The following is a 22,592-nucleotide window of genomic DNA, read 5'->3' as shown; positions in this document are numbered from 1 at the left end:
TGACGCGTACTCTATGTGTGTCTGTGTATTGCCTTCGGGCAACTGAAACATACAGATAGGAGTTGGAGAGTTCTCTTCACTTGTCGGTTTGTCACCTCACGTGCATTCTGTTTCCATGAGTAACTTAGAGGTGACAAACAGCAGCAGAAAACAAAGCAAAGATTAATATGCAGAGGTAGCTGACTCCTGAGACCCCAGCCAGGCAGAGGACCCACAGCCGTGTGGTATGTGCTTGCGATCAGACTGGTACAAACTCGTGGTGAAATCCCAGTGGGGAGGTGCAGATGGGGAATTTCAAGTCAGAATTACACAGCAAGTGATTCAGACTAGTTCAGATGCTCTACCGTGCTTCACAGGGTGGTTTATAGCCCGATGGGGCAGCGAAGAAACAGACCCTGTGGACTCAGAGAACCAGCTGGTGGCCGGGACACAAACACTTCCTTTGCCTCCCATGAGCCAACCGCTACTTTTTATTACTCTTCAACTGCTGGTCCTGGAGTTTCTTCCACGTGGTATAAAACACATTCTTTGTGTAATTCCTGTAGGCTGTTACTGAGATCTGCTGCTCGCAGGAGCTCTGAGCTGCCTGGACTTGCTCTTCCTCCAATCTCAAGTGCCTTTGAAAACCACTGTCACCTCTGGCAGATGCAGTCAGTTTTAAATCTAAAGCCAGAGCCTGGTGTTGAGAATCCGCCGCATTCAGTATGTCGCCCAGTCTTAACCAGTTCCCACTCGCTGGGTCGTGGCAAGTTTCCCTTGGTTGTTTAAACCAGACCTGCAGTGCCCATTTTCCAGCCTTGGAACCATTCCACTCTGTGCTGTGGTTCATTTAGAAACCAAAAAGCTCTCAACTGAAAAAACCCATCACCCCACGCTGAGCTGTGTCCTTCCAGAGGAAGAGGAAATGGCTGCAAGTATTTGACATCCTTTCCAACCGCATAAACAGGGAAGATGCATGCTCCCTTCCCTGCTACACCCCACACCTCACTGTGTTGAAGAAGCTCATGGCCCTGGGGCCCCTGATGTCCTTCAGGCCATCCCATGGGTACATAGTCCAACACACTGACATTTATTACTATAAAACTCTGACATTTATTCCCCTCTTATTTATTGCACCTCAGAATGAATCTGTGTCTGGTTCCGCAGCATAATAAAACTCAAAGGCTAACATGTCACATGAATCTATAAAGTGAAGAATTATTTTAGAATAGAGAAATAAAACCGTTTACTATTTTTTTTCCTCCCTTTAAAATACGACTGCAAGGAAGGGTGGTGGAAGCAGTTAATGAAATGTGGGGGCGCAAGCTTAATATAAGTTAAAGGAATTCCTTTTTGTTTTCTTCTTTGACCTGAAACAGAATTCACCTTTGGAGTCATCTGTCACTGGACACCAGTGAGCACTGGAAATCTGGACATTTGAATGAATTCTCCTCTTCCTTTCCTGCCTTTTATGTATTTGCAATTTAAGTGACTATGAAAAACACATCCTTCTTGCATTTCCTTCAGTTTTGTTTGTTTTGTCACTGTATAACTACATTGAGAAGCCTTCATCCTGCTGCTCAAGGAAGCTAACATAAATCTTAAAACCAATGGGATTCTCCTTTCTTAGGGGCAACAACGAAGTATGTTTCTTAATAATATTTGTAATCAATAACTACTGTTCCATGCATTTGGAGTAACTCAGTGAATTGCTTTCTTACACATAGTAGCTACATATCTTACTTTTGCTTCACAGCTGCTCTTCCTAAGGGCCACTTATAACTCGTGAATCATTCATGGAAAGCTACATCAAAACATTCAATCCATCTGCTACTGGAAGAAAGCAATTACACCCCAAGTCCAAAACACCATCCTGACAGACTACTGCAGATGGCGTTGAGTAATGTGGGTTTGATACATGAGAGCTCATAGAAATATCCATTTTAAAGAAATAGGACCATAAATATTTTAGCAGGAGGCTTCAAAACATATAGGTACATCTAGGCACAACACCTAAAGCATTACTAAATGCTCCAAACAAGCTACGTTAAGTATAAAATACTTCCTTTGTTCTCTTTCTGGGTCCAACGGCAGTGAACGCTCAGGACAACGAAGACCATGTCCCTCTGCACTTCTGCTGTCGATTTGGACACCATGAAATTGTGAAGTTCTTACTGCAGAGCAGCTTTGAAGTTCAACCCCATGTGGTGAACATCTATGGAGACACGCCTTTACACCTGTGAGCCCTGGGTTACCTGGTTTACCACTGGGGAGTTAGACTGATGGGGAAGCTGGTGGTGGTAACCGCTCTTCACTTCGCCTCCAGTGCCTGCTACAGCGGGAAGTTCGAGGTTGTGAAGGAAATGATTCAGCTCTCGGGAACAGAAAGTCTCACTAAAGAAAACATATTCAGTGAAACGGCTTTCCACAGGTGAGGTGTTTCAGTGCCATTGCCAGCAGCCTTCCACCTACACGTGCATGTGGTGCAACACCCAGAATTACAACTGTCTCACCGGCAGCCAGGCTGGGATCAAAGCAAGCAGTCAGCGCGGTGTGGATGCTAAGATTACACCTGGAGATACAGGAGAGCATGTGAAGGTAGAACCAGGTAGTCCAGGAGCCCTGAACGAGAAACGAGGTGGTTGAGCAGTTTTATTCTGATGCTCTAAGTGTGTAAAGTGTCATTTAAGAGGCACTTTACAAAACAGACTTTGTATAACTGTGAAAATGAATCTATACAATAACTAGAATCTCCCTGAAACAATGGAATGAAAGTACTTTGGTGGGTGAACCATGCAGTACTAAAGGACCTTTATTCTATTTCTACATTTTTATCTTTGTGTAATGATTTGTTAATATTGGGCTTGCTGAGGTATTTGTGCTTTTATGCACTACAGCGTTCACATTTCCCTTTATTTTACAGTGCTTGCACCTATGGGAAGAACATAGAACTTGTAAAATTTCTTCTGGACCAGAACGTTGTAAGCATCAACCACCAGGGAAGAGATGGGCACACAGGTAACATCTTCGTCATTATGGGTAGGAGGGTATGTTCCAGCATCAAACAATCAGGAAGCCACACAAAGTGAGGATTTCCACGGTAACCCCCACAGTAACTCAATGGTCAGCACCCAGGTACCCGTCAGACAGATCCCAGCTCTTTTGGAATACTTTTGCAGGCGTGCAGAGCAGTGATGAAGGTTCAGTGAGGATGTGCCAGGCTCATTAGCTTGTATATGAGTAACAAACCCGATGTAAACTGATTCTTCCATAGCTGGGCTTCTAAGTAGGTTCAGGAATTGGGCCCAAGTGTAATTCTGCTAGGGACCAGGCATGGTTGTTTCTGCTTGCTTCTCCTCACGTACAAAGCTGTTCCGTGTGATTTGCAGGTGGGACATCTTGTGTGCAGGCAGCAGAGGGGTTCCTGTAACGTTCCTGTTCCATTTTCACCTAGGGCCTCGGGTACTTTTTTGATAAGATATATTCCTTTACATAGGAAATCAATTCGTGCTTTGTACTTGTTGCTGCAAGTCCTGTTTGGATGTTCTGCCAGCTGTGCTTACCACACTTCTCTCATATTCTAGGACTACATTGTGCTTGCTACCATGGCCACATTCGGCTGGTACAGTTTTTACTGGATAATGGAGCTGATATGAACCTGGTAGCTTGTGATCCCAGCAGATCCAGTGGAGAAAAGGATGAGCAGACCTGTTTAATGTGGGCCTACGAGAAAGGTATTTTGGCTTTCTTGTTTCTGCTACAAAATCCATAGGAACAGTACAAGGAAGAGGGAACAGCAGAGGAAGGAACACTACAGAATAACCCCTCAGTCCCTGTAGAATAAGAGCTCTCACCATCTGCTTTATAGTGCCTGGCATGAAGGGTTATAAAACCCAGCCCTTTGATTTATCTTCTCAGACCCTCTGTTAGGCATTAGTCTGATCCAGCACAGCCTCAAGGACAGGAGTGTGTGGGTGCTGCTAGAATAGAAAACAGGCAGCCTGGTCGGGAGAGGCCGTTTCTCCCTCAGTCTGTGCACAAGTTCTAGTTCTGTTCCTGAAGGAGGCATTGCAAGGAGTGATGAACAGAGCGAGTTACCTGAAATTCTTGCAGGTACGGGTCACAGCAAGGCCGTTTCCATGGCTCCTGTTGTACTGTCCTACGTGGACCAGTTTTCTGTCCTGTTTTTGACCCCATGACTTCAGGACGCTCCCCCTCCTCCAAGAGCAGCACCGTTTCTTACGAGAACGGCTGATAGAGAACTGTGGATTTCAAAAGCCTTTCAAAAACCTGATACCGGCACAATATTTAGTCCAGTTTAGGACACCAGAACTGAAATATCTTCAGGCACTGGTTTCCTTGTAAGGCCTATTGAAGAGCATTGTCAGCTTCCACTGTAGGCTTTCTGTAGCAGGGTTTGTTCTATTGCCATACTTCACATTTTAGGGCTAGGTGAACTAGCAACAATAAGACCCATGTTTTTCTTCGCAGGTATTTCCCTGTATTTCCGTAGTTAAGGATCACAGGATGGCTCCAATGAGCGTGGCTGTATCTGTGTCTACATGTTTTATGGGCACATTGTGCAATTTTTTAGAAATCCCCTGATTTTGTATAAATCAAACAAGAAAAGAAGACTGTTGAGTTTACCTGCATGTCTTTAGACTTCCTCTTTCTTCCTCAGGTCACGATGCCATTGTGACCCTTCTGAAGCACTACAAGAGACCTCAAGATGAATCCCCCTGCAACGAATACTCACAACCTGGTGGAGGTATGGTCTGAGAAATCACTTTAGTCTCTAACTGAAGGGTCTGATCCAGTGATCACTGAAGTCACAGAACCACAGAGTGGTTGGGGCTGGGAGGGACCATGAGAGATCATCCAGTCCAGCCCCCTGCTGAAGCTCACTTGGAGCAGGTTCCAGAGCATCACATCCAGCGGGTTTATCTCCAGAGAAGGGGGCTCCTCAGCCTCTCTGGGCATCCCATCCCAGTGCCCTTGCTACTCCAAAATAAGGAAGTTTTTCCTCCTGTTCCAATGGAACTTCCTGTGTTTCAGTTTGTGCCTGTTGCTGGGCATCACTGAAAAGAGTGGCCCCATCCTTTTGATACCCACCCTGTATGCATTTGTGAGATCTCCGTCAGTCGTCTCTTCTCCAGGCCCAGCTCTCTCTCTATAAGATATATATATTTATCTCACTATAAAATCAGTGTCATGAGAATCACCATTTCCCAGGTACTCTATATATGTCAAAAGTCTTCCTTTATCTCAAAATAGAGTTGTCACTTCCTATCACTTACTAGAAAAAAAAAAAGCTAAAGCTGTGAGATGAAGATCAATCCCTTGTAATCATTACTCCTGCCTTTTCCCATCCTAATACCGTGTCTAGCCGTTCTCCTTGCGGTGCTTAGCTCTGATGTTTCTGATTGCTGACACTCGGTAGATTTCTATGCTCAGTCCCCTTTGTGTTTTTTAGTATCTATCTGGCTATCTAATTCCCCCTTGGGACGAATTAATCACCCTTTTTGCTACAAAAATGCTCATTTGTATTGGCAACTGAATGACAAGTGCTGAGAAGAACGCTGAAGCAAGGAGTTAGATAAATAAACCACTGCAGAGGGTTCTGTCCCCAGCACAAATCCAAACCAGCCTCACAGCAGGTACTGTGAAGATTAACTCCATCCCGCCCAACCCAGCACACAACCATATGTGTCAGTGTGCTTATGTGCATGTCCACCCCTTTATTGTTCATTCTTTGAGCAATCGCTGCCTCATTAATTTACCAGTACAGATGCTTCTGCTGTCTCTGAGCTCCACAAAACTCATTCTGTTCTTCTGTCTGTTTCAGATGGTTCCTATGTGTCAGTTCCATCCCCTCTAGGGAAGATTAAAAGCATGACAAAAGGTATTTTAATGGCAATGGAAAACTTGAACTTTTATGGTCTTTTTACCCAGGACGTTTGTCAGCTTACACACACTGCACAAGATTCATTACTCCTGGGATTTTAATTGTTCAGAAATGTAATGATGGGCATGAGCAGCAGCGATATTTCCCCAGGGTAACTGTAGGAAATTATATACTCCCCTTTGTGGTTCAACATCACGATAGTTCCCGTATTCCTCTTATTTTCATTTACTTTAAACAATACATTTATTTTTATTTCTTTGGAGAAAAGGATGTGATTGTAATTTAGCACCAAACCAATGCACACACATCTATGAAATATCACATTGAAATCCACTGTAAAATGCCTGGATTATCTTTACAAGAAAAATTCTATCCCAAAGTAATTGGTGTTAACCTGAACCACAAATAGATAAACGTTCAGATGAATATTTGTACTTTAAAATATTTCATTTTTTGTGGAGTTTTCGATTTCCCACTTCAAATATGCACTGCGGGTATAATGAAATCCTGACATCCTGCACACAGCGGCGCTGAAATATTCCATTTACAAATGTTCTGATAAACTTTATATAATGGACCAGAAAGATCAACAAGGTGCAGCTGTTTGCTAACAAAATGAAGCTGCAAAATTTAGATTCCCCTGACACTAAAGAGGTGGTCAGATCTGGAATTGCATCTGCTGCATTAGTGGTGAGCTTCTACAGGAAAACAGGAGCTAAGTCTGTGTATAAAGAGTTTTATGCAACAGGCAGAATATGCCCTGGGATGGTGATCTTACCTGGGATGTCCTTACCTGGGATGGGTAAGGACTGAAAGCCAAGAAAGCCCCAAACAGCTGAGGCATTGCATTGGTCTGTTACCGGTTTTGCTGTGGTTACTGAAAGAAAAGTGAATAGGATTTAAGGGAGGAGAGCCAGCTTCCACAGCACAGGGCTGTGTGAGGGTAAATCCTCATGTTCTGCCCTTCCCCATGACCCTCACTGTGCAACAGGAAAGTGTTTTCCTTTGCAGAGAAGGCAGACGTCCTCCTGCTCCGTGCTGGTTTGCCATCACACTTCCACCTGCAGCTCTCCGACCTGGAGTTCCATGAGATCATCGGCTCAGGTACCCGAGGAAGCACGCACCCACTTGTAATGCCTGATGCACCGGTTTGAAAAGCCTGATGCTCCCGTGTAAAACGCCTGGTGCTCGTGATCAAGAACTTTGTGCTTATTTATTTCAAACCATTTTAGGTTCCTTTGGCAAAGTGTACAAGGGACGGTGCAGAAATAAAATCGTGGCAATCAAGCGGTGAGTTCATCAGAGTTCTCCACCTGGCTGGGCCGTGACGCACCCTGAAGCATTGACACCCCTGTTCTCTGCTGTTTCTGCCTTACTGTGTCCCTCGTGTGAACTCGCAGCTACCGAGCCAACACGTACTGCTCCAAATCAGACGTGGACATGTTCTGCCGCGAAGTCTCCATCCTCTGCCGCCTGAACCACCCGTGTGTCATCCAGTTTGTGGGAGCCTGCCTGGACGACCCCAGCCAGTTCGCTATTGTCACCCAGTACATCTCAGGGGGATCGCTCTTCTCCCTGCTCCATGAACAAAAGAGGTATCTGCTCCATCGCTGCTGGGGCTGGGTGTACAGATCGGGTGACCGGTAAACCAGTGCCCACGTAAATGTTTGTTTCAGTACAAAGCAATAGGGGAAGGAACACACGAGAAAAAATGTTAGCTGTGATGCAGGTAACTGGATGTACAAGGCAAATTAATAAGTCATCACAAAATCATTATTATCATTATTTCACAGTATCTGCATTTACATTCCATGGCTTATGTGACATTATTTTGTATTTAAAACAATTGTAAAGGTTCCGAGATGTACAGATAAGAATAATTTACAGATAATTTATGTCTGTTTATTCATTTTGAGTAATTTCTTTGGTTTGGGTTTTTTTTCAACATACAGAACTCTGGATCTGCAGTCTAAGTTAATCATTGCCGTAGACGTTGCCAAAGGCATGGAGTACCTCCACAACCTCACCCAACCCATCATACACCGCGATCTGAACAGGTAAGTGTCTTCTTTACCCCAACCATTCCGGGAATGCGAAGCCTCCAGCAGCAGCAATGCTCTGCAGCCTCCCCTGTACCCACAGGCTCTGGTACCCGAGTGGTACCTCAGTAACATTGATGGGGCTTGGAGGAAGGTCTGCTTGCACCGGCTGAGCTGGGAACTGCAACACGAGGCTTCCACATCCACTGGAGGCTTTAGTACACTGTAGTGGACTGAGCAGCAGCCAGCTCTGGGTGTGTAGTGGTTTCTGACTGGTAGCTTGTCTGAACACTGCCGCTTACAGCGCACCTGCATGAGGGCTCCTGTGGGGTGGCTTTTCCAAGCTCCCTGCTGCTTAGGGTATTTCTCCAGTATGAGTCTTTGACTCCAAAACATGAATTCATTTCACCTGTCTTCATAAAACCAGAGAATAGTTTGGGCTGGAAGGGACGTTCAAAGCTCATCTAATCCAACCCCCTGCAGTGACCAGGGACATCTTCAATAGATCACTTCCCTGGGCACCCTGTGCCAGAGCCTCAGCACCCTCACAGGGAAGAGCTTCTGCCTAAGAGCTCAGCTCAGTCTCCCCTCGGGCAGGTTAAAGCCATTCCCCTTGTCCTGTCCCTACCACCCTTTGTAGAGCTGTTTTTCCCCTTTGCTGAGCTAAGAATTAAAGTGGCTGCTGGCCTGGGCCCCGTTCTGGCGTGGAATTCTGAGGGAATGTGAGGCAGCAGCAGCTTTCCAGCCTATTGCTGGCACTGTGCGGGGAACAGCACGGCCCACAGGAGGGGAGGGAGCGCCCAGTGACAAACCAGAGAGCCAGGCACGTGTGTAATGAAATCTTGAATTCTCCTCAGTGCGCCAGATCTCTGGGTTCAAAAGGGCACTGCAGGAAGGAGTCACCTGCTCTTGAAGAGATTCTTTAAACGAAAGAACAGCTCCATTGTGGTTACAAAAGGAAAACATGCTCCTGCAGGCTGAGGAAGCAAATCACAGCACTGGTGCAGAAGAAAAGCCACCTTTCTTTATTTCAGGCTGAAAAATGCTGCCTACAAACCCTAATCTGGGATTTATGTGCCCCGGGTTAGTAATAGTGGCACGAATTCTGCTTTACGCTCTGACTACAGATTTTAGCACACTTTGCTGTATTTGCCTGCTCCGATGTCCAGGAGCATCCATCAGCTCACACTGAAACTGCCACAAGTAGAGGAACGGCTGCATCCAGCACTGCGCTGCAGGCCCTGCTGCTGTGCTGGGCTGCGCAGCCATGTGTATGGCTGTGATCAACAGCGGGTCAGGAGGATATTGCTGGGGTGTTCCTCTTATAGTCAAGGTTCTCTCCTCCTCCTCCTCCCCCTGACTTCGCACATCTGCCACTTCTCCCTGGGTGTCCCCATACACCTCCATCCCTTCGCAGTTCCCTTTCAGGCCACCAAACAGTGAGGCTCAGAGGAGGGAGATGCTTTGTTTGCAGCCGTAGCTCCTGCCTCAGCTGTGATGCAAGACAAGAGCCCATGTCTGAGTGCTGCAGCCTGTGCAACTGGTTTAGGACAGCAAAGACCCGGATGTGCCTTGTCGCTGCCGGCTCTTAGGAGAATAGTTCTGCTTGCAAAGGCTTAAATCATGTTTTCACGTAAGAAAAGGCAAAACATTATCTCCCCAGAGAGCCGACAAGTGCGTCATTGCCTCTCAGAACTTTAACCAGATCTTACTTACGGGGTCACAAGATAATTTGCTGATGTGATCAGTGGTGCTGGGAGTAGCTTAACTGTTGAAGGTTTCCAGTGCAAGAGCAGAAGTCGTGTTTGCAGCGAGAGCCCAGTCAGCCAAGGCACTATTACAGGATGAAAACCTTCAGGACAATTGAAGAGAAGCACCAAGAGGGAAACTCTGTGTTAAGTTTTGCCAGTGGATTCACAGGAGCCTCACATTTTGTACCTTAAGTTTCACATAGCTTGTAACCGTCTTTGTGAGTTCTGAAATCCGATGCAATGCACATAATGCATTCAATAAATCTGCAATGTGGCTTGAAAGAACCAAGAGAAAATGGATCTTTCATGTCTCTGCCCTGGAAAAGGGGTTATCCTTCCATTTGGAGAATAATTGGGAGTTTTCTTTTGCCTTCCAGTTCTGACAGCTATCAGCAATCGTGACACGTATCAGCTTATTACTACTAACACTGCAGTGAGGGTTGTAGCCACAATGATTATAGCACTTTAATAAAAAGGAGACCATTTTAGTAGCTATTTAATTTAAGCCACAGCAGCTGAACATGGTTGGGCCAAGCCTTTGAGTGACTCACCTTCATTTGATGGCTCCTACTGTCTGTAAAAGCTCCTGAGAGCCGGCTTAGTGAGGAAGATGAAAGCAAGGATGGAAGCCTGGCGGTAATGGGGATGGTGTCTGCAACTCCTCTTTGTTATAAACCCCCTTGTGAAACCTTAAAAGAGCAGTTGCCTTTCATTAGGCCCACAGCGTGCTAAAGGCAGAAGGATCTTTCAATGGCCTGTTCCCCGGGAAAGGGACACGCAGCCAATGTGCTCTGTGGGCTCTTGCCGCGGGATGGAGCAGCCCCCGCGCAGGTGAGGCCCGCAGCACTGCGTGTGCCTGTGGCAGCCGGATGATCACACACTCCTCTCTCTTTCCTCCGCTTTCCTTCCACAGTTTCCTGAAGAGAGCACTGCTCGGTCCTGCCATCGCAAACCGCGTGTGGCTTCAGCACAAGACAATTCATTTCTGATTCTGCCGAACTCACCATTGACCTTCTGTCAGCTCAGCTCAGGCTTCTCTTGCTGTATTTCTCAAAACAGAGGCTTACAAGTCCCTTTCTCATCTGTGGCTTTCAGATCTCCAAGTGCCATCGAGGCAACAATAGTTTTTGGAGCTGCACCTCCCCAGCCTTATTTCTGGGGGCTGTATTTTTTCCTTTATATAAGCAAAACCAGCAGCTGTAGTGTTCAGCGGTGGGACCAGACCGACAAACCCTTCCAGAGGGCACACCTGCTGTCAACTATGTCCATACATGCAGCACCAAGAGAAGCATTCAGCATTGGTTAGGGTATAGAAAGGGTCTGTGCACAGAAAGGGTCTATTATCGATTTCTTGGCTTCTCCACAAAAACTGCCAAGCCAGGACTAGACTGTGTATTGCCAGTTGGGTGTACTCAGGGTCTGTACTATCCCTGAGCAGGTTGAAGTTGAAGCTGGGGCTCAATACATGTATCCACATTGAGAAATGGTGATCATTTCTGTCGCTGCTGACAGAGCTCAAACCTGGACCAAGACCACAGAGGACTCCAGTTCTGTAGGATGCTGTGTTCAGCCCAGGGTTCAGCCTTCAGGACTCTCTACTTTGGTCTTGCCTGGGTTAACATTTTCATTTGACACCTGGTGGGGGTCTCCAAACAATTCCACCACCCCTGGCAGTGCTCAAGGCCAGGTTGGACAAGGCTTGGAGCAACCAGCTCCAGTGGGAGGTGTCTCTCCAATGGCAGGGGGCTGGAACTGGATGAGCTTTTAAGGTCCCTTCAACCCAAACCAGTCTGGGATTCTGTGTTGCACTCAAATCACTTAAATATTTCAATGGAAAGTATCTACGGGAGCTAAAGTCAGGTTAACTATAAACTGAGAGAGTTGTGGCCATGTTGTATGAACCCATTACACTTCTATGATTTAATTTATCATCCCAAGGTTTGGTTTAGGTGAAACCAGAGACCTTTGTGGGAGTCCTGGTTGGAAGAGCTTAACCCTTTTCTGTCCTAAACACTGTTATCTGGTGAAATCTGTGTTCCTTACTTGGCTGTCCTTGCTCATTATCTACAGCTCTAATGTGGGCAAGTTAGGCTTTTTGGTTGAGGCCATCAATTCTATTTTCATTTCCCCTTCATCATGTAATCCATTGCCAAGTTTTTCATTTCTTCTTTTCCTACACTCTGCACTCTGCTGAATTCACGCTGAACAGGCAGCATTTTGACAAATACCATGTCAGCATCCGGGTGTCCACACTGTGTCCTGCAGTGACTGCTGCAGGAAACCTTCACCTCCAGAGTTCCTGGAAGCCTTTGGCCTAGCCAGAGCTTCTTGTGCGGTTTCCCACATCCCCACTTTGTGTGAAAACCAGGGTGTGTGATGCTGATTTCCAACAGCCTTGCTCTTTGTTCTCACGTGGAATCAGTGCTTTTCTGCTTTCTCCTGTGTGCTCTTTGCTGAACATTAAATCAATTGCAGTAGCTTCCTTGGATTAGTAAATCTATTTTCAATGGATTTTATATATGATTTTCTTGCATTTGTTTATGTGGAGGGAACACTTCAGCCCTGGTAACTCTATGCTGTCCAATGTGTCAGCAGTGTAGTAAAATGACACCTTGTTTTCTGCACTCAGTATAGCATGAAGAAGAAAAGGAGCAGGAAATAAGTGCATTTGAAAGGCATTTATGGATCCACAGAAGCAAAAGCCCGTATGTGTATAAATATGCCTATAGGTAATTGGGGAATTACTGAACTGGAATGGGTTGCCCAGGGAGGTTGTGAGTGCTCCATCCCTGGCAGTGTTCAAGGCCAGGTTGGATGAAGCCTTGGGTGGGATGGTTTAGTGTGAGGTGTCCTTGTCCATGGCAGGGGGGTTGGAACTGGATGATCTTGAGGTCCTTTCCAACCCTAACTATTCTATGATTCTATGAACTCCCTTAGCAACCCCCTGTGTAGTTTGCTGCACAAAGAGCTGCTTGCTGCTGAGAGATTAAAGAGAGGCCACTGGAGAGCTGCTGTTAATAAAATCACAGAGCAGTTAAACTGGGAGGGACCTCCGAGATCATCTGGCCAAAAACCTCCCCCTTCATTTTGGCTGACTTCAAAGGAAATTCTCTATGAAATCCAGCAGTAACACACAATGCTGCTTCAGACCTTGTCTCTGGCTGAATATTTCATCTCGCATGGCAAACCCTACCAGCAGATTAGACTGAGCCCCTTACAAAACACACCAGAATGGACATGATGGACTAGATTCAATCTGGGTTATTTCGATGAACAGAGCTTCAGTCCTTTGCTTCTCTACCCCTCTGTTAAGAAGTGCCACAGAAGTGGAAGGCCTGCTGCCAATGCCTTTAAGTTCAGGTGCCACTGCCCAGCCAAAAGCCATGGAATGGGAACTGGGATTAGGAGGAAACTAGATTTTCAGATGGAGGCTTTGTACAACAGCAGAGCTGGCAAAAGGAAGGGATGATCTACTCCAACGGTTCCCTTGTGACTGTTTGCTCTTTCTCTCTATACTCTTGGCAAAGTAAATATAATCTGAATCATCTCTCCAGAATTAACTGATGCATCTAAGCTAAAACAAGTGTTGCCAAAGGGCGTAATTGATCCGTACCGCAGAGATCACATGGAAAGCAAACCCAGGAGCAGACATGCTGCAAACCGTGCATTGCTCCCCCTCTACTGACCGGTCTGCGCATAAACCCGGCAGGGAGGACTGGAAGCTTCCCGTTCTCCTTTATTTGCAGCCAGAGAAGCGACGGTTTGGGTTTGGTGTCAGCAGGGCACGAAGGTCACCGAGATTCACCCTGGCAATTCTCCTTTTTACATGCAGCTTTTGGGCAGCTGAAGGTTGGCTCCTAGGGTTTACTGCCATTATAACTTAGGCCAGCTTAGGGGTTGACCTCAAGGGGAACACTTCAGGTACGTCACTCAGCTACTTACAAGGAAAAATACCATTTTCTTTGCACAGCACACGATGAAATGTCTGATTCCATCTTGTTTCAGGACAAAATCGGAAGTTGCCATCTTGAACATTCCTGGCAATGCCTGGGCTTATTCCCAACCTGCTCTGCTAAATGATTTTATTGCCAAGAACCCTGGGGCTTATCTTTTCTTGGGACGTTAGCCTAGTCTCTAGTTATATATTATCCGTTTTCTGCAGCCTCTGCAATCTCTGTCCCAATGGCCTTTCTGCATCATTCCAACACTTCCGCATGTGCAGCTTCTGGATAAATCTGGGCAGGAAGCCCTTGAGCTCCTGCTCGTTCCTGTGTGGTTGTGTTCTCAGGGAGCTGATCAATAGCTCATTTTCCATCAGCACATACTGTTCCAAACAGGAATTTCCAAGTCAACAGGTGGCATTTCCAAATGCCGACCCCACTGGAAGGATCCCTGAGCTGGATGCAGGTGAGCAGGTACAGCTGTACCAAACACATACCATAGTCCTGCATGGGATCTGTCTTTCCCTTCTTCCTGTTGGCATTGACTGGGAATTGCCGCTATGAATTTACACTTGCAAAAGCTTTAAAAAAGAATGTCACTTCATTTAGGGGCCATCACTGCGTTCATGTTCAAATGTCACCTTTTTCACTTCATCACTGGGAATCAGTGCCCACACTGAATAAAGCTGTTACACTTGATCTATAGCTAACTACAGACACTCTTTTGCTCTACTATTGATTCAAAACTGACGTTCTCATTTATGATTCTATTGGGTTTGCCTCCTTGGAGTTCATGTGTACTTTATTACAACAAATAGGAGATGCAGCTCAAAGTGGTTTATCTATAGACATTCAGCTACTTAAGCAGGTGATTTGAACCCCTCATGAGCTCAGCTAGGAACCAAAACCTGTGATTTTTCACCACCTTTAAGACACTACTAACCATTTCTGTATTCCCGCCCAGTCACAACATTCTGCTGTATGAGGACGGCCACGCGGTTGTTGCTGATTTTGGAGGTAAGGAGTTTTCATGAAACATTTAGAAATGGAGCTCAGGCTCTCTCTAACTAAACACGTGCCAGCTGAGGAAATGCTGAGGAGTTTGCTCCTTGTTTTGTTATTGTGAGAGGACACAAAAGGCTTGTAGGGAGGAGAATACCCCCAGTTTCCATCTCAAATAAGCTATCAGGTCTGTGGAGCACCCCATTTACCTGAGCAGGAAGCCTGGGTGCTGGTGAGATGATGTGCTCAGTTTGAGCAGGTCCTAGTGGCAGGTTAGAGGAAGAAGTGGAGTGAAAATGCCCATAAGAGATGGGCCCTCCTTGCTCTCAGATAGTGCTCAGGATCTGAGGACGGTGTCAGTGCCATGGGTTCGTGGTAGCCTTGGCAGCGCTGCGGGAATGGTTGGATCGGATAATCCTAAAGGTCTTTTCCAACCGGGCTGATTCTGTGAGTCTATGATGGTGCAGGTCTGCCTGCTGGCGCTGAGCCCCTTGGCTACAGGACCGGTTTCTTTCTTTCTAGTTACCAGAGCAGAATGCAGCCCATCCCTTCGGTCACAGAGCCCAGTAGCTTTGTGTCCAAGAGCAGAGCAGGCTGCACTGTATGAACCTGGACTTTGTGCACTGTCTTGGTGTTTGTGAGCCACTGCTGAGTGTGTTAATGCTGGTGCAGGGAGCTGAGTTTGACCCGACTCCTCAGAACTACCCGACTTTAGCCTTGGCCGTTGCCACCATGCATGTCACCACAGATGTGACCAGCAGAGGTACATGAACAGCTGCTTAACGCAGGAGGAGGGTGGTGTCAGCATCACCATGCCTGTGATGGACCCAGTGCTGACCCAGACCTGCCGAGGCAAGGAGGAGCTGCTCATCCGAGCTGACGATGGCAATGCTCTTATCCATGTACTTGCACACTGAAACGCAGTCTTCTGATATGGCAAAGGCTCCTAAGTCCTGCTCAGGGACTGATTCATGCATCACAACATAGAGCACGTGCCACCACCTCCGCTATGTTCATGTAGAATCTCTTATTTCCCAGTGGGAGGCTTTTCTGACACTACAAGAGATTGACAGGCACCTGAGGGGCTCGGGGGCAGTCTGTTGCCAGCCTAGGTGCAGTTACAGTGACCCACACAAATAGCCATAAGGTGACACTGAGCTGGACCCTCAGCCGCTGTCAGCTGCTGCTAATGTTGATGGAGCTTTGGTGGCAGAGCTGAACCTGGCACGCAGGTTGCAGAAGCCTCGTTGTCTGCACACAGCCTGGTTGGGAAGCTGCTGTCACAGCTCTCCTGGGCAAAGCCCCCACATGATTACTTAATAAACCCCCCCACTTCTTACCAAGGCGCTTGTGTCCTACATTGTGTGTCTGTGTTGGCTTGACAGTAACTTTTCTTGTTGTTGTTCTGTGTGTTTCAGAATCTCGATTTTTGCAGTCCCTGGATGAAGACAATATGACAAAGCAACCTGGGGTTTGTTTCTTGCTTTGTTCCACATCATTAGCTCAAAACATACAGGCAAACTCAGTTCAGGAGCAAATAACATCAGAAGCATTTGTGCTGGAAAAGATGAACCCGCATCGCATTTTATCTCTCTTAATGTTTCTTTGTGTTTTCTTTTTTCATTTAAACCTCTTTAATAGCAGAGATGAATGAATATAGAATATCTGCAAGAGAAAATCATGGGGTTTAGGTTGTCTTTGGAGCTCCATTGCCCCCCAAACCCTTAGTGAAGTGTCATTTGTTATCCACCCTTGCCATGCACACACACAGGGTGCTGGTAGGTGCTTGCTATTCCTATTCCTAACTGGGAATTAGTTATTCTACACTGCTTTTCTTTTCTTCATTACAAGCCTATTGCTCAGAGTCAGCTTGACAAGACAGTATGGTTGTTCTCATGAGTTTCAGTCCAGATGCATTCCGTGCATCACCCCATGGTCACGAAGTTTGCATCATCATAATGACTGATGCTGGAATCGGCTGGTGGTGCCAGATCAAGGGCTGACAATCACCTTTTCACCACTGGTGACGGGCACTGGCTGGGTGAGGAGTGGGCACTGCTGCAGCAGAGCTGGGTGCCACTGGGGTGTGATGGAGCCCACTGAGAAGGGCTGTGCTGTGAGGAGGAACCTGCACCAGCACCCTGAGGCCAGCACCCTGAACCCGTCACCCTGAACCCATCACCCTGAACCCATCACCCTGAACCCATCATTCTGAACCCGTCACCCAGAACCCAGCACCTTGAACCCAGCACCCTGAGCCCATTACCCTGGTCAGAGGTTGGTTACTTGTGAGAAAGCCTCAGGATGGGGCTCCTGCAGCAAGCAGGGGGATCCCAGGGGAGAAGGCACTAGCCCAATGCAGCTGAGCCAGTTTCTTCATCTACCAGCTCCTAGCAGTTGATAGGCACTATATGGCACTGTCAGACCTTACAATGTGGTTTCCAGGCCTTGATACTGGGTGTCCTGGTTTTAGTCCAGCACTGCTCGCATGTTTAAAGCCTGATCACTTTGGCTTTATGGTGGAGACTGCTGCTGTGCTAATGCTGTTCTGTGTGGTGCCCAGACTGCAAGCTGGGTGAAAATGTTTCCTGACAAATTTACCAGTTATTTTACGGAGCAATGGAGACAAGGAAGTAAAGAAAGGAAAAACCCATACGAATACCGGCAAAGATGAACACATGAAGAAGTAAACACTAACACGTATTATTGATGTTTCCTGATGCACAGAACCTACGCTGGATGGCCCCTGAGGTGTTCACCCAGTGTACGAGGTACACCATAAAAGCCGATGTTTTCAGCTATGCCTTGTGCCTCTGGGAGCTGTTAACAGGTGAAATCCCATTTGCTCACCTCAAACCAGGTAAGATGCTTTCCCAACCTAGGTGATTCTGTGATTCTTAGACTGGGGTTGTTTTAGGAGATCTGGGTCTGATACCAGTTTACCCACAACCAGAGTACACCCATCACCCTGGCTTAATAATGAAGAGACTTTTCTTTAGGGTGAGATGAACATTAACTCATTTCACCTCCCAAAGGCCTTTTTGTGTGTGGGTTTCTTTCTCTTAGGTCTAAGCACAGTCAGGTTCTCTTCACCCATGCCCAGGCTTAACAGCACCATGTTTCCATCCAGGGCTGCCGGCTGCCTCATCTTGTCTCTATACAAACAGCGTGGGCTGGGAAGCCTCTTTAAGCCCCCAGCCTGGTGGCTCCATGTCCCCATGCCCGCAGGGGTGTTTCAGTGGTACCCCTGATGGTGTGTGTCCCTGGCTGTGAGTGCTGACCCACGTGTCTGCTGGTGACCGCGGTGTCTGTCAGTGACCACGGTGTCTGTTGGTGACCGCGGTGTCTGTCAGTGACCACGGTGTCTGTTGGTGACCATGGTGTCTGCTGGTGACCATGGTGTCTGCTGGTGACCGTGGTGTCTGCTGGTGACCATGGTGTCTGCTGGTGACCACGGTGTCTGTCAGTGACCACGGTGTCTGCTGGTGACCGCGGTGTCTGTCAGTGACCATGGTATCTGTCAGTGACCATGGTATCTGTCGGTGACCACGGTGTCTGTTGGTGACCGCGGTGTCTGTCGGTGACCACGGTGTCTGTCAGTGACCATGGTGTCTGTCGGTGACTGCGGCGTCTGTCGGTGACCACGGTGTCTGTCGGTGACCGCGGTGTCTGTCGGTGACCGCAGTGTCTGTGTCTGTCCTGCAGCGGCGGCGGCCGCGGACATGGCGTACCACCACATCCGCCCGCCCATCGGGTACTCCATCCCCAAGCCCATCTCCGCGCTGCTGATGAGGGGCTGGAACGCCTGTCCCGAGGTGAGTGCTCCTGGGGGCGGGCTCCCCTGGCTGCCCAGAGCCGGGGGGGAGCGGGTTATCTCTCGCTGTGACAGGACGTGCCTGTTGGAACACTGGCACCCATCGCTCTGACCACACTGCTCTCAGCAGCACTGCTGTTGGTTTGGGATGCGGTTTTCATGGCCCAGGGAAGTGAGAGCGCACGGCTAATCCTAACCTGGGCCTCTCCTGTTCCATTCATCTAAACTCTTTATGGCTCTTCCTATTATTTCAGTTTTTCCCCATATGATATTGAATTTAATTTCCAAAGGCTTAAACTAGTGAACACAATGAGTACTTTTCCCCAGCTGGGAATTTCCCCCTGGGACTGGTTAATGCTGCTAAAGACAGACTCAGAGGTCTCTCCATCATCTCTCCTTTAGGACAGAAAGTAACTGTTCTGTGAATGTCAAGACGCATGTTACAATGGCTGGAATTCCTGTCTTTTGGAGCCCAGCAATGCCTGCAGGACAGGAGTCTGAGTTAACCAGGGGTTGTTGCAGTCAGGGCGGTGTTGATGACTGGAGAATACGATCTGATTATCCCAGCTAACTCAATAGCATTAACAAAATAAAATACACAAGCGTTCCCTTCTGAGGTTATGAAACAGGAGTTAAAGGAAGATTGGTTTGTGTTGGCTTCTGCAGCCTGTTGCTATTTCTGCACTAAAGTGAACATGAACTAACTAAAGCAAGACTGCAAAAACCTCATCATCCTCACAGTGGCCACAGCAGGAGTCAGTGGTGCTTGAGAGCATTAAGAGTAGAGGTAGGATATAAAGGCCCCTAACAGGTCTTTATACCCCTGTCCTCATAGTGAGGGTCAGATCTCCCAAAGGCAGCGCTTTGCTGGTGCTGCATCCCAGCTGTACCTCCTGCCTGGCTGGGTTCTGCGCAAGTCTGTGTGTGTGCATATGAAAGTGATGCAGATTTTGGACCCTGTGCATTACTGCTCTGGCCTTTGTGAGGTTGTCCCTAACTCCAGGGCTTTGACAGTGTTCCCTGGGAATGGAAAATAGCAAGCAGCCAGATGAATGTCATCTCCATGAAGCATCCCTCACACAGAGGGCTATGGAGATGGGCTGGTCCTTTCTATGCTTCTGTGTGCCAGCCGGGCAGGGGGCTCTGAATGGTCCATCACACCATCCTTGTGTGTGTCCCAGGCATCCCTGCACGTGGCTCTGAACTGCCTGGGAAATATCCTCCAGAGCCTGGGAGTTCAGTTTGCTTAGAAAGCAACTGGATGATCTTGAGGTCCTTTCCAACACTAACTATTCTGTGAGTCTATGATTCCAGAGGGCAGTTACTGCCCTAGGGAGCACACTGCGGGGAAGGCTTCGGGTTTGGAATCTTCCACTGGTTGCCTGGGTTCTGGTGCTGTTCTGGCACCAGGCTGTTAATCAGTTGTTAATTGAGCACTGTGGAAGTCTCCTTCCTGATGAACAGGAGAGGATTTGGGAACCTGTGTCATTTCCTGCTGTCACAGGAGGCCTTGTTTCATGTTAGAGCTTCATAGACTGAACCAGATACTCAGACCTTGCATTTCCTACTGGAAACTGAGTCCTGGATTTGGGTCCTGGAGTCCCTTGCCTAGTTAGCCTAGCATGGAAAGATGGGGTTTCATGTGCCTGAACCTGCCCTTGTCTGGTACATGAGAGCTTTCGTACCTTGTGTAGTGAACTAAAGCATGTGCTCAAGTGATCTACCAAGACAAGGAAAGAGGGAGGTTCATCTGACTTTAGGCAACCAAATGACCACAGAGAGCTTTGCCCTCTTCCTGTATTCCTTACTGGTTATGTACACAATGCATGAGTGTGGGGACTGTGGATTAAATGTGTAGCATATAGATTCATATCTTGGACTGGCTTGGGTTGGGAGGGAGCTTAAAGCTGATCCATGGGCAGGGACACCTTCCACTAGAGCAGGGTGCTCCAAGCCCCATCCAATGTACCTGCAGCTCAGGACACAGCTGGTTTGTCTCATCGCTGGTTTATTTATTGTCATTAGTGTTTCCTGGGTTCTTGAATATGCTCTTGTCTGTGCACTGCAGGAGCTCGTGTTATGGCAGGGGGTGTTGGTTTGTATTCCATAACTATGAAGTAGTTCCTAATACTCATAAGCATGTAACTCATGTTCTGTTTAAATGTATTAATAAGATGTCATATTAAATTGTTGACTTAAGCAAGTGCAATGTAATGGATACAGTCACTGTATCTTGTTAGCATCTCCACAGATCATTTAGCCCCAATGAAAAGAAACTCTTTTCAGAATCCTAATGCACTTTGTTACTCATCAGTATCACTCCAGCACCACTTAATCTTGCTAATGTCTTAGAGCTGTGTGATAGAGCTGTAAGGCAGTTGATGGTTCAGTCAGCTTGAACTTTGCACAAGATGTGGGCAAAAACTTACTAAAATGAGCTTTACTAAAGGTGTTTTGCTCCTGTTCTCAGAAGCAAGGGGGCAGTTACTTCTGCAGGCCACGGAACTCAGGGAAAGGGGAATGGGGCCACCGTAATCTGCTTCAACACAGCTCTGCCTCCTCTTGTGTTCGCAGGGGAGGCCGGAGTTCTCAGAAGTAGTCACGAAACTAGAGGAATGTCTGTGCAACATTGAGGTAAGGGTGAGTCTGTGTGTGCGCTGCGGGGTACAAGGGGGGATTGCAGCAGGCGAGGGCAGAGCCTGCAGCCACTTCGCCCATCACTAACCAGTGCGCTGGGTGATGAAGGCGCGCTGTAAGGAGCGCTTTATACAGGTGCCGGGAGGAGGAGGCAGGACCCACCTATTGCTGTGAGCACCGGGGGCTGCTCACACTGAAGGGACAGCCCGCAGTGCTGGGGCCATGCAGGATTGTATGGTCCTGTTCCTCCCATCCCAGACTGCTCGGGTTAAAAAGAATCAAAGACAAACTGGCCAAGACCCTTGGGAGAAAGGCAAAACTCAGACAATGCGAGAGGCAATGCAAAGGCAGTTCCTGCTCTGGGCTGTGGCTATGGCACAGACGGATGTATCAGCCTTCAGCCTGGTGTAAGATGAGTGGTCAAAGCGGATGACTCAGGGCTGCAGTTCCTGCAGGGGTATTTTCTGCGGGTATTTGTGCATGTCAGTCTTAAAGAACAAACCAAAGAACTCCTTGCAAAATGGATCCCTGCTCTTGAGCTTAGGGGTCAGAGAAGACACAGGTAACCTACCGCATTCCTTCATGCTCTGACTGCAGCAGGGTACTCCAGTTGAGGTGGAAGCTTTTCAGTGCAGAAAAGCAGGTGAAGCACTATCACAAGGAGCCGCGTCACCTCATGGGAGACCGGGTTGCTATGGTACACGGGCAGCAGCGTGTGCTGGAAGATACCTGGGGCAAGAGCTTATATATGAAAAGAAAAAGGGAAAGCATTACTTAGCTGGGGAGTTAGAGCTGAGCTGCGCTACAGCCAGGGCACAGCCTTGTTTGAGAGGAGCCTTAAGGAGCAAGACCTCTGGTAAGTCAAGCACCGCAGCCGATAACGAGTTTTCTCCCTCCACCTCCTCTATTTCCTCCCTTTTTTCCTCTCCTCAGCTGGTCAAAGCCAGGTTTTTTGTGCACCAAACTTTGAAGGAAATGTAAGGACAGGCCAAGGGGAACGGCTTTAACCTGCCAGGGGGGAGGCTGAGCTGAGCTCTTAGGCAGAAGCTCTTCCCTGTGAGGGTGCTGAGGCGCTGGCACAGGGTGCCCAGAGAAGCTGTGGCTGCCCCATCCCTGGCAGTGCTCAAGGCCAGGTTGGACACAGGGGCTTGGAGCAAGCTGCTCCAGTGGAAGGGGTCCCTGCCCGTGGCAGGGTTGGGGCTGGGGGTGTCCTGGGTTCAGCAGTAGCAGTCATTTTTCTCCTCAGTAGCTGGTGCAGTGCTGTGGTTTTGACTTTCAGCCTGGGAACAGCGCTGATAACACCGATGGTTTTAGCTGCTGCTCAGGAATGTTTACTGCGACCAAGGACTTTCTGAGCCTCATGTTCTGCCAGGGAGGAGGGGAAGCCGGGAGGAAGCAGAGACAGGACACCTGACCCAAACTGACCAAAGGGGGATTCCATACCACAGCACGTCATGGCCAGTATATAAACTGGGGGCAGTTACCCGGAAGGGTCAGATCACTGCTCGGGTCAGGCTGGGTACC

The 22,592-nt window shown here is 47.9% G+C and overlaps 1 protein-coding gene across 1 annotated transcript in view; it reads left to right on the top strand.

The window, feature by feature from the left end:
- Positions 1-22,592, top strand: part of TNNI3K (TNNI3 interacting kinase) — a 45,329-nt gene that overhangs the window by 18,663 nt on the left and 4,074 nt on the right. The window contains exons 8-22 of the mRNA XM_065673022.1: positions 2,074-2,218; positions 2,306-2,410; positions 2,903-2,997; positions 3,564-3,713; positions 4,661-4,747; positions 5,825-5,881; positions 6,896-6,988; positions 7,117-7,174; positions 7,285-7,479; positions 7,837-7,941; positions 14,580-14,632; positions 16,036-16,088; positions 17,345-17,477; positions 18,323-18,432; positions 21,006-21,065. Coding sequence (XP_065529094.1) covers positions 2,074-2,218; positions 2,306-2,410; positions 2,903-2,997; positions 3,564-3,713; positions 4,661-4,747; positions 5,825-5,881; positions 6,896-6,988; positions 7,117-7,174; positions 7,285-7,479; positions 7,837-7,941; positions 14,580-14,632; positions 16,036-16,088; positions 17,345-17,477; positions 18,323-18,432; positions 21,006-21,065 — 1,499 coding nt within the window. The remainder of the gene's footprint in view (positions 1-2,073; positions 2,219-2,305; positions 2,411-2,902; positions 2,998-3,563; positions 3,714-4,660; positions 4,748-5,824; positions 5,882-6,895; positions 6,989-7,116; positions 7,175-7,284; positions 7,480-7,836; positions 7,942-14,579; positions 14,633-16,035; positions 16,089-17,344; positions 17,478-18,322; positions 18,433-21,005; positions 21,066-22,592) is intronic.

Source organism: Lathamus discolor, chromosome 3 (genome assembly GCF_037157495.1).
Source record: "Lathamus discolor isolate bLatDis1 chromosome 3, bLatDis1.hap1, whole genome shotgun sequence".
Lineage (NCBI taxonomy): Eukaryota > Metazoa > Chordata > Aves > Psittaciformes > Psittacidae > Lathamus > Lathamus discolor.
The sequence above is the reverse complement of the archived record's forward strand: the minus strand, read 5'-3'. Positions and strand labels throughout refer to the sequence as shown.